General features: G+C 40.3%; 1 protein-coding gene across 11 annotated transcripts in view; it reads right to left on the bottom strand.

Annotated features, from left to right (window-relative positions):
* DENND1A (DENN domain containing 1A) overlaps positions 1-12509 on the bottom strand; it is a 202798-nt gene that overhangs the window by 26311 nt on the left and 163978 nt on the right. For 10 of the 11 annotated variants that reach the window (XR_010989502.1, XM_068155776.1, XM_068155777.1 and 7 more), the window contains one exon: positions 10137-10268. The exons of the other annotated variant lie outside the window; for it this stretch is intronic. Coding sequence is in view for 9 of the 10 variants with exons in the window: in XM_068155776.1 (XP_068011877.1) it covers positions 10137-10268 (132 nt within the window). In the remaining variant the exon portion in view is untranslated. The remainder of the gene's footprint in view (positions 1-10136; positions 10269-12509) is intronic. 11 annotated transcript variants of the gene reach the window in all.

The raw sequence follows: 12509 nt of genomic DNA, 5'->3' as shown, positions 1-12509 counted from the left end.
GTCAGGCTATGCCTCGAAGTAGCCTGTGTTCTTAAATGATCTTGATGGGAGGAATATTGTGTAGTTGCAGCTAACTTGCAATGGTATCTGTGGTTTGAAGACCTGTCAAGACTTCTGATTACTTCCTAGCTCCACTAACAGAAAAGTTCACATACTATGCAAACAAGCAGTACAAACCCCAGAAATGTGTATCAGCACAATTTCAGATTGTGACCACTTAGTTTTTCTAGTACACTTTTTATCTGCTGTGAACTTGAAAATAAATCCTGACCTCCTCCCATCTATATGTGCATTCAGTTCTTGCAAAACACTGTGCAAATCACTATTAAAATGGTATTATTCAGCTCTTCACCCTTTGAAGACTCCTGACATTTACCAAAAGAGGTGACTGTCAACAGCCTCTTATTTACCTGGCACAGATCCCAGGGGCCTGCAGACCAGTTTGAAAACCACTGTATGTTAAGCTACATGTAGTAGGTAACTCTTCCCACAGGAAGCAGATGCCTACAAAACATTAAATATTTAACTCAGTCTAGAGTCATTCTGGTTCAGAAAAGCCTCACACATTTTGTTTCCTATTTTGTTCATACATAGGGAGGCCTTAGATAACTCCAAAAATCATAGTGCAGATAACTGCACCCATAAACCAGGAGCAGGCTAGCATTCTTTTAAAGTAGTTTCTAACAGCTTAGTTCTGTTGCTGTGTGCTTTGACACGAGTGCTCCTTACTTAGCCTTCCTGCTGTAATTTGCTTTGGCTATCAGTGCCATTTGGGTAAGGGGCAATTTGCAACAATTCACTAGCTTAAACACATGCAACAATTTTGTGTTCTGAGAAGGCATCAGAGAAAAATGAGAGGAATTTCTACTCTCAGAATGGACTTGCAAGTTGATGTCTTTTCTCTAGTACCATTTTTCACTTCTTTGATATTTTGTTACCACTATTTGCATCAGGGGTTTTCTGGACCCTGCAGTAACAGCAGAATCCTACACTGACAATATTCTTGCCTCTGTCCTTGACAGGTAACTCAGAAAACGTTTTTATGCCCATGGTACTAAGGCACACCTAACATCCAGAATATCATATCCTCTGGACTCTCCATTGCCTAATTTGGCTTGGCCTGAACGCAGCATGTACAGAGAGAGAATAAAATCACAATTGTCTGCTATGTTATGTTACTGCTGATGAGAGGACCACAAAAGAAAACTCCCTTACCTGATTGAACCATGCCCTTTCTGGATTACCAGCAAAACAGCAAGGAGGACTTTTTCAGAACTATTCACAGCAGTAGAGCAGAGAAAGGTTTGAGACAATGTCACTGAGATGATGTTCAAATTTCCAAAGAACTTCTACCAAAATGAGGTGTATTTTGCAGTGGCTTGTTTTAATACTGTTTCCCCACATGTATGGATGGAGAGACATCTTGCAAAAAATCCCAGACCCCAGGAATATATTTATCCCCATGTGTTAAAGTCTATCTACCTACTATCTCAGTAGAGTTTAAAATCACAGCTAATAGGTTAACAACTGTTTTTCTTCTGCTTCAGATGAAGAATATCAGAAAGCTGGGGGAATATTCGGCTTCCCAATTTGTACTGACTGCTCACTGCTACCTGCAATGTCTGTTTGACAGGACTGACATTTTGTACCGCTGTGAGATGGGAAAATGTGTGACATTTTTATTCATGGTGGCGTACGCCCTTGTAATGATCAGCCCTGGTCGATGTGCTTACTGCAGCAGCCCCGAGCCCTCGGAGAACAAACAAGAACCGAAGGTGCCAGCAGTTCGGCTGCCTTATTAAACACCACCAGGATTCTAACGAAGAGCAACTGCTGGAAAATCTCACTGTCAAATCCTCAAGGACATTGTCAACATGGAACTAACTACATGTATTTTTCATTTAAAATACTGGAAAATCCAGCATTGCAATATTAAATATGAAGAAAAAAAACCCCCACACTGTTTTGTGTGTGTTTTCTTTTTTTAACTGGTCATTTTGTCAGCTTTGCATTGGACTTTCCGTGGGCCTGATACTGGAATTCAAATCAAGGAGATCATGCAACCCACATGACTTAAAATGCTGAAAAATGGACATATCCCTTATCTTTTAACAGCTATTATTCCTCTCTAGCAAGCAGAATATTTGTACAGGAAAAAAAATGAGAGATGGTGTCTCATTTAAGGAGTTCTGTAAACAGCAACAACCATCTCCTTCACTCAGCTTCATCATTCACTGAGACAGTCTCCATAACTAGGGGGATGCTCCTCCACACAACCACACAAAAGCACATTGCCCCTTTTTTCTGTAGCATGGTACTCAGCAACCGTTTACTTGATATTAATCAGTCCAGCTCCAGAGGGCAAAACCAAGGAATGCCTGGGCAAACAACAGTCACAGGAAGGTTAGCAGTTAGAAGGATCATATGTTTCACACAGTCTCTCCCTTTAATCTTCTAGTTTAATCCAGGGGCCCAGAGGTCAATTCAGACAGTTCTGGCCCAACTGCACATATCAACTTCATAAGTAATACATAAAAAGCTTCTGGATGCTGATCTACGTTGATAGACGAGGCAAGTCATCCATAAGACCCTCTGAGCTTTTCTCAAGTTGTCAGTCTAGGTGATTTGTTTAGCCTTGCATGTGCTGATGTATTTATTTTATATGTATGTATTATTTATAAAGCACTATTCTTCTTCCACATGCCAGCAGTGATGGACCAAGGTACTCTCTGCAAGATATTTATGGGTTCCTCAACATAACAAGACTAACAAGAAAATTCTGCAGGCATGATACAGCTGCTATTGCTTGTCACAGAGCCCTAGGAGGTCGGCTCAACCACAATATTTTCTTCATGCATCCAAGTGTTATGGCATCTGACTTGCATGTACCTGGGGCAGCAAATTTATTCTGAACATCCCTGCTTAAGAAGCGCTTTAAACACCAAGGCAGTTAGAAAACACTAAAAGCCATAGTCTTGAATGTGCTTTTTCATGGATGAATACATGCAGGACTGGAGCCATGTAATCTTACTACAAAGCATGAACTGATATAGCATCAGCTACATACATACTGCATTGCTGCAGCAGCTGAAGAAGACATAGCTGTCTGGTTGCTCATTAGAAAATACTGGCAAGTGAGAGCATGAGAGGCAGTAACCTTTGGGTAGGCTCTGCAGGTGGTGTACATCTTCCTAAAGAGAGTGCCAGGTCTCACTTGTCAAATATTTACACGCATGACAAGAGTGCAAGCCTTTTAGTTAGATAACTCCTATCCCATGGATTGCTGTTTCTGCAGATCTTGCACACCACAAAGCAGAATTCCAATCAAATGAATTATTTTCTTGTCTGTTGACATTGTTTTTATTCCCCTAAGAACACTGTTCCCTAAGAAACTGATGGGACATTTGAGTAATCTCAAGCAGCCATGAGACAGATGAGCAGTCCAATACATTTGCTTTTCTTGCAAGGTGACTTTTACTGAGCAGCAGTGAATTCCTTTTGGAAAGGAAGTCAAAGAAATGAGTGAGAAGAAATGAGGATAGAAAACATGCTTTCTTAAGACAAAATAATTTTAAAGGACTGGGCTATAATTCTGTTACATCCATAAAGAATCAAATGGAGAGAAGGAGGAAACTCCATGTGGCTCAGCAGAAAGGATCAGGCAGACCACACTGCTCATCAGTGGGCAAGAGTGGAACGGAAGCTCATTTTCTTAATGAAGGTACCTCTATTGTCAAAACAGTTCAGAGCAGCAAGAACAGGAGGCTGGCTTTACCACCATAGGATGCAGTAGCATGAATACTAGAAAATGAACTTGTTTTCCCCTTTCCCCTTTGGTTTCTACCTCAGTGCCACACAATGTCTGCTGTGATCCAGGGGAATCCGCTATTGTTCCAAGGCACCTGGGTGTGAAGGGAGTCACAGGGTCTGGCAAAGGAGCCTTCCTTGCTTCCCGACTTCTTTCACCCTGGAGATAATCCTTCCCTCTGCTGCCTCTGGCCTCAACCATCCAGTTTTGCATTTCTGGAATGTGGCTGGCTGGTTTTCTCCCCATCTTCCCCCTGACCTCTTAATGACATTTAATCTTCTTGCGGAAGAAACTTGCCCTACAAAGCAGAGTTTTTTGTCCTGCATGTCTAAGGGCAGATCACAAATAAGGAAAATGAACATGTTTATTAACAACAAGTAATCAGAACAGCAAGAAACATGATACTTTCCATTCTATGGCCTGTGAAAGCTTAGGAGCAGTAAAGATAAGCTGGGAAGAGAAGCTGGACAACTCTTTTCACAGTCAGATAAGCTGCTTTAGCACAAGAGTGTATTTTCCACTTGTTTCATAGTTATTTACATTAGCCCCCAGAACACTAATTTCTCTGTGTTTGAATCAAGAATGGACTACAACTCAATCTCTTAAATAAAGATATACTTAGAAAAGTATTTTGTATTTTCTTAAGCTTTACCTTTTAGTACATAAATGGAATAAAATATTCTATTTGCTGGGAAATAGAATAAGCCACAGAAACATAAGCACACCTAAGCTGACAAAAGGCATTCTAACAGAAACAAGTAGAGAGTTGAACAGAGATGCAAGGATAATTTGCTTCTAATGCAATGATCCCCTTTCCCAACAAATGACATTTCTGGCAGCTTACCACTTGTTGGTCTAACTGTACCAGATCAGCTGTGCTACTGACTGTGTAAAAGCTCCAGAGAAAGGACATTCCTAAGTATAGGCTTGCTTTTCAAGAGTCTAGACCCACCCTCTCCAAGACTGAGGGGAAGACTGGGCATAGGTAATGATCCTTATGAACAGGGAGGCTCTGGAAGAAGCAGGCAGTGCACCATTTCAGAGAAATGAAAGCTTGATGAAGGGTGGAGGGGTGAGAAGCAGTGTAAATAGATGCAGAAGCTTCATTAGGAGAAAGATGTGTTAAAAAAAAGTATATTTTTGGAAAAGAAAGTGTTCCCTTTAGTCCCAAGAGAGGGCTGCAACACTGCCAAGTGTTAAGTGCTCTGTTTGATCATATGATACCCACAGTCTCAGACTGTACAATGGGACAGGTTCTATCAGCTGTAGGCACACACACCAGGACACGCAGCTGCAGCAGTTAAAGGGACCTGGCCACGTGTTCCCTTACCTAAGCAAAGTCTCAAAAACCTGGAAATCGTACAGCATTTCTTCTGCTGGCTGTGGTGCACAGACACTGCAGGTTTTTATCATAGCTACAGCTAGTCTACTAGTAGCCAAATAGAATAGAATAGAATTAACCGGGCTGAAAAAGACCTTTGAGATCATCAAGTCCAGTCTATCACCCAACAGCATCTAATCAACTAAACCATGGCACCAAGTGCCTCATCCAGTCTCTCCTTAAACACTTCCAGTGATGGTGACTCCACCACCTCCCTTGGCAGCACATTCCAATAACCAATCACTCTTTCTGTGACAAACTTCTTCCTAACATCCAGCCTAAACCTCCCCTGGCACAGCTTGAGCTCCCTCAGCCTCTCCTCATAGGGCTTGTGTTCAAGGCCTCTCCCCAGCCTTGTTGCCCTTCTCTGGACACGTTCAAGTGTTTCGATGTCCTTCTTAAACTGAGGGGCCCAGAACTGGACACAGGACTCAAGGTGTGGCCTAACCAGTGCTGAGTACAGGGGCACAATGACTTCCCTGCTCCTGCTGCCACACTATTCCCAACCCAGGCCAGGATGCCATTGGCTTTCTTGGCCACCTGGGCACACTGCTGGCTCATGTTCAGCTTACTATCAACCAGTATCCCCAGGTCCCTTTCTGCCTGGCCACTCTCCAGCCACTTTGACCCCAGCCTATAGCACTGCAATAGTTAAGCACTGTCTTCTGGAGGGAAAACACTTCTAAAACATCAAATTCAGATATTAATTTATCTTTCTTATATCTTGATACATTACAAACAGGTTTTTTTTTTGTTTTGTTTCTTTTGCTTTAGATTATGTAAAAATAAATCCATAGAAGAGCAGAGAGAAAGCCTGCTGCTCATTAAAACCTCAGCAAGATATTTTGGAGAGCTTGCGTTCCTTGGAACAGCTATACAATCACCATCATTAAGGACATGTCTGCATTTCCCAGACTTTGCTTTTTGGCTACAACTACATAACATGTATAAATAAATCCAAATACTTGAATGAGGTATTTGAGACTTCTGTTTCAAAAAAAATAAAATAATTAAAGTAAATCAAAAACCTCCAAAATACCTTAGCAAGATACTTCAGTCTTGCAAAAAGAAACTGTTTTGTTCTTTATTTTTACTTTTTTTTTGGTGGCATAAAGGCAATTTATGAATTGTCCTGTTTGTTCAGGGTATAGAGATATTGAGAACCCTCTCAAGCAACACACTTCTGAAATCAGACAAAATTGAACTGCAATACATATCAATCAGTTAATAAAAACCACAGTGTAAGAGATCTGAGGCTGCTTAACACTGTGCTCTGAGCGGCATCCTTATCACTGCAGCTCAGCACCACCACCAGTTCAGCGATGGAAGCTGAAATTCCCAGCAGAAACACACAATTCAAGCACTACTAATGTAAACTCAGAACCCAAAAAACACTAAAAAAGATCAGTATCCAGACAGTCCTTCTTCCTTATTTTTAACATAAAATAGTAAGACTTGCAGGCAATCAAGGGAACAAAAAATTTTTACAGCCATTAGGTGAAAATGAACATTATTTAAACTCCACCCCACCCCCCCCCCCCAACAACAAAACCAAAGCAACAATTAAGATCCTTCACCCACCTCACAAAAAAAATTAACCCAAACCAAACATCACAAATGTATCACAACAGACCTCAGTGTTGCAAGATTTAGGTCCTGCCAAAGTAGCCCCTAATAGCTGCTTGCTTGGATGAGGAATGTGTTCAAAATGGTCACTGTGACAGAGTGCAGTGTTGATTCTTCAAACAACCAAAAGGTGACAAAAATAAACATATGCACTCTACCTAAAAAGTGGGAATGTGTGCATGGAATAAAGCTATGAACACTCGAGTCACCTCTTTTAGCTGTCCCACTCTGCCTAGTTCAATGGTTAGTGGGATCACAATGCTTGCCCTGCTGGCATCATTGGGAAAGATGTCAAGGGCAGCCACGGTGGTGGCAGCAGACACTGGTAGTTCAATATGCAGCATGTGTTCTGATATCTTAAGTAAGTTTTGGTCAGATTTTAAAACAAAATGTCAGAACAAACAATAACAAAACATTCACAAAAGATGTTCTCTGTGGCATTGCATCTTCTACTAAAATGAACCTTACTAATCCAGAAAACAAAGCACTACTCAGTACTCCATACAACTCATCTGAATCTTTTGCTTGGCTTGGAAAATTGTTCCCTCTTCTTCCCACTTATCCATCCTTAGCTGCCTGTACTGCTCTTGTGACTTGTTGAGCACAGTTGTGTTGCCTCAGTGTCCATGATGATGATGTTAGGTCCATATATTTGGCTGATCTGAGGGGCAATATTAAAAGTGCACCCCGAGAAAACGAAAACCCACACAAAGTCAAACTGGAGAAAAAGCCGTGGTCACGCCCTCCCACTTTGGTCTCCTTGGCAGTCTTACTAAGAACACTTTATTTAAACCTCCATTGCATTGCCCTAGGCTATCTGGCAAAAATCCTTCTTTTCAAGATTGAGGGGAGCTTTCCCACACTGTCTTAGTATTATAGAAAACCACTGTTAAAACAAGTCCATTATAAACAGCCCTCTCAAACAATGCCTGATAACTACTCACCAAGATGAGCTACGCCACTAGGGAATCTCACATAGTTAGATAATTGCTGCTAAATTTTTGAGAACAATCAGCTGAGGTGCTATACATTCAAAGCCATTTCAATGTATTTTACTGATATTTTTTGTAGCCTAACAACTGCAGACACACAACTGCATTTGGAAAAGCTAGAAGCTACCTCACTATAGGGTGAGAGATAATGAGTTAAAATTAAAGGTTGCTGCTGGCTTGCTAGCCCATCCCCCTTTAGCTAATCTGTCATGTAATGAAGAGAAGCACCTAGCATAGGACAGCTAGCTGCCGGCTCACTTACAGCGAGCTGATTAAGAATGTTCAACCAACAGCAGACTGCAGACCTTTCCAACGAAAATAAATAGACTGTATGCAAATGTGTTTGTCACTTTGACAGCATGTCTCAATTAAAGCATCTCGCTGCTGTTGGTAGCTCTCTCACTGCAGTGCTATGGACGAGGCTTACTGCATTACTGATACACAGGGCTTGACCCTAATCCGCATGCATGCATTTTAAAAAAGTCTGCCTTTGCCATATACACTGGCATAATACTAGCAGACATAGAAAGCAAGTGACAATGAGAAAAAAGCCTCTTTCATCCTCTTCAGTTTATAAGAACTGTGAATGCACAAACAGCCCTTATTTCAGAGTTCTTGTGGCTTTTTAATTGTTCCCACCTACTGTATTCTAGACAGAGTTAAAAGTGACACTAAAATCTCTCCCTTTAATCACTAGTTAGAAGCCATCTCCCATTTAATCAGTAAATGTTGTGGCTTTTTTCCTCCCCAAAGCCTTAATTCATATTTCATAAACCTGACCACCTTTTCCTTTGGAACAAAAGTAAGGTTTAATTTTCATTTTGGCATTGGGCTATCAGGAAGAAAACACCTGTGAAAGGACAAAGGCTGTAAGTGAGCTATTCCTACAACTGCTAAGTTAGATCATATTTTGGAATCCAAAATCTGTAATGGAATGACAAAAATAAGCATTGAGCAAGCCAGCCTCTCATCACAGCCAGCGGCTCCATAAAGCTGATGTGTTTCTTTTGACCAGAAAAAGTGATCATTAAGTAATCTGAAAGGGAATGTTAAAAAAAGCTTAATGAATTTAAATTTGCACTTTCCACTTCATTACATATTGCATTCAGCCACAAAGATGTTTGAATCATCCATCCTTCATAAAAATCTAAAGGCAAAAAATGGAAGCAGACTAGAATATTGTCTGCCTTCCTGACTGCTTTAAACAAAATGTAGCATTTCCCTGCCAGAGCTAGACGGCTACATTTCTCCAGTAGCCCCATTTCCTCTCAACTGTACTGGCACAGAACGTAAGTGAAAAATAAATCACTACTGCAAATATTTAATTGGAAGAGAACCTGGTTTTGAAAAGAAGTCTCCAAGAACTTACACTTAGCACAGTGGCAAAAGTTCTGAAAGAAATCTGTTTCTGAAATGATAGACAACACTGCTCTGAGCAATGACTTGTGTGGACCTAGCTAACACCTGAATAGTCACTGCAGCTCCACTGACCAGCTTCTATTAATAGATACTTATCTAAAAATCTGGCTTGCTTCCCATTTTATAATTCCCAATTGTTTAAAAAATACACTGTATTTCCTTAGGAAAAATCAAGTATTCACAACTGTTTTCTGACTAGAAAGAAATAGACACAGAGAAAGAGAAAGGAACTGTAAACACAAATAATGTTATTTTTTTGAGACAGGCTACACATAATAGGGGAACACTGGCAAACTGAAAATAAATGCTGTATGCTTTCCCATGAAAATCACAGCACCAACAACATTTTCTAAGTATCTCTTTAAAAACCCATACAACCAAACTCACTCTTTTGCACAAATAAGAGTAACCAATGTCTATAGCTTGGTTGTCAATACTGAAATACAGAGTAGACTAATAAGCTATTAATTGATTTTTCCATCTTACTTCATCACATTAAATTTTCAGTGACTGTTAGAATGCTCTAATAGTTAGATGCTCCATATTGACACTAATGATCTGGCTAGATAACAGAGAACATTTTAGATTACACATCCTCAGACCTGAGGGCTATACACCGCATGCTAAAAGAACAGTTTACAAAATTGCTATAATAATTTTGCTTCCCTTTCATTCACTTAGAATTTAGTTTCCTCAAAATCACTGTATGAACAAAAACGAATCGCTAGCCTCCCTCCCCCAAATCAGGTTTCAGAGTCCCATTTAAACCAATAAAATAGAAATAAATCTATAACAACATACTTCAGCTACAAGAAATCATGAGACAATTGGCATACTTTTCACTGTAATTGTGCTCTGAACTATTTCTGATGAGTCACACAGTTTAAAGAAACCCAACACTAAGACATACCTGACCAAAATGTACTGTGATTGGTCTTCTGTCTTCTCTTAATTTAGGGTCCTTCTTTTCAGCCAATGGCGAAGGTGCTGTCCTTGGTAGAGACTCCTCAGGCACTGCAGAACACCCGTTCTCAGCAATGTCCTGTATGGTAGGAAAAGGTGAATAGCGTGGCCAGGAACATTCTTGATAGAGGGTAAGGGGTACAAAGGACACGGTACAGGATAATGCTGACTAACAGTTTTGATGTCAGGGAAAGAAAACACCAAAGTACAGAAAAGAAAACATCATTAGAATAGAACATTTTGTTGCACTTTGTCAATCAGAGCTTGAACACAGCCACTCTCTCCTCCTAATACCAATGCTGCATGCAGATACATCCGATAAAATGTCTGACTTAAATGCGCAAAAGCCAGGAAGTATCTCGGGAGAAATAAAACAAAACAAGACATAGCTCAAAATTTCTATCATAGGAACAAATTCAACAGAGACTTAGGAACAGCTATTTTCCTTTTTGCAAACCTAAATGAAAACAGTGATTTTATTTACATACTTCACAGAATTATCTGTAGCAGAACAATTATGTGTGGAAGTGGCAAGCAGAGATGAAACTCAGAGCTTAGTTAGCTTTGCATTTTATCTTTGAGCCTGAACATGCCTTCAGGAGACTGTATCAAACCAACTGCTGCCCAGCAGGATGCTTTTTTGTTTTGCTTTGCTTTTGCTTTTGACATTAGTCCTCATTTTCAGAAGTGAAGTGACCCATCAACCTAGGTTAGAAGACTTGCCAACTGTACCTATGGTATATGTAACATAGATTTTGAAAAAGACAAAGTATGCAGACGTAAGGAATCAGACAAGGAGAAAAGAGTTTGAAAGCCAGTTGAGAGACAGTTGGTAACACAGTGGGCCCCAAACCTTACATCTCTTTGCAACAATGTCAAGGAAATAATGCTTGGTAAATATAGAGAGAAACCTGCACACGCTGTAGCTCTGCAAGACTGACCTAAGGTTGGCTGCTGACATAGACATTGCTTTGATTCACTGACCTTTGACATGCCCCCTCAAGTTTCCGTCTTGCTAAGGTACAATAATGAGACATGTAAGCTGATGGCCAATTAGAAATGGTTCTTTTGGACACAGACTGACCTAATGTGCTTAGGTCAAATGAAACAAAAAGCTGGATGGACTTTCTAAGGGGCTTTGTCTCCTTCACAGAGAAGCTGAGAGACCTTTTTAGATCCAGCTGGTAGAGCAGTGGTTCACCAATATGGACATAAGGATCATGGGGAAATTAACAACTTGTTAAGGTCAAACTAGAGAGAAAAACTTTTTCCTCCCCCTGCCCTCCAGCTGCACAATGCTACTGTGTCTTTACAAAATACAACAAAGTTACTGAATTAGTAACAAAGAGCCCCAGAGCAGCTCAATGACAGAAGCATATGCTGCTGTCAAACTCATACTTCAGCTCCAAACAAGCAACAATCTACCAAGGGATCTGCTCTCTTTGGGAATCACATAAGCTATGGAAGCACTGTAACTGTTCAGAAACATAATGCCTTTAAATACAAATTTTATTTAGATATTTCTATACAGGTAGTGCCATATTAAACAGTCACCAAGCTTCAGACATGTAAGGTATATGCCATAAAGGTGACCAGCACATTCAAAGTCATCTGACCTGCACTGAACAGGGGACATTCCCAGCATTTCAGAGTTCCACCTGCAGCTGTGGCTCCAAAAAGGCTGGGAATTAACAGAAAGCAAAGCATCTTCCAGTGCAAGCAGCACTTCCAGACAAATGTAAAAAACAGATGCAAAAGTTCAGACATGGGAATGGGAGGACATAAAAAATACAGCCAGATCAAGACACTAAGCAAACCCCTCTACGATCTGTAATGATCACTGCAGATCCTTGCAGATTTTATTGCTATAGACTTGCTGCACTTCTTGGATGATATAATTACATACTGAAGTTAACATTATCCTAAAGTGTGTTTCCACTGTGTTTGGTGTACAGACTTCCAAAGAAACTGCATCAGATTTTGGCCATTTTTGTTTTGTTTCAATTATTTAATAAAAGACAAGGATTCAATTATTTGGCACCTGTCTATTTTTTTCCAAATCCCCAAAAGGCAAACAAAGCAACAACAGAGCTTCAGTCAAAAAAGCAAAATTTCCTTCTCAATAGTTCGTTTTCTACCTTCAGTGAAAACACACTTGGAAGGTAGGCAACAGTCCTTCAAAGCAGTCTGTGACATACCTTCAGTCCACTAGCAGACTTTGAATGCAATTAGTCAGAAGTCAATGGGAAGCACAAGACAGAGAGAGAAAACCACAAACAGGAAAACAGGATTCTCCAATTCTGAACTTCGGAAGGGTGTA

This window comes from Melanerpes formicivorus, unplaced genomic scaffold (assembly GCF_026170545.1).
Source record: "Melanerpes formicivorus ecotype bairdi unplaced genomic scaffold, bMelFor1.0.p_v2 SCAF_33, whole genome shotgun sequence".
NCBI lineage: Eukaryota > Metazoa > Chordata > Aves > Piciformes > Picidae > Melanerpes > Melanerpes formicivorus.
The sequence above is the reverse complement of the archived record's forward strand: the minus strand, read 5'-3'. Positions and strand labels throughout refer to the sequence as shown.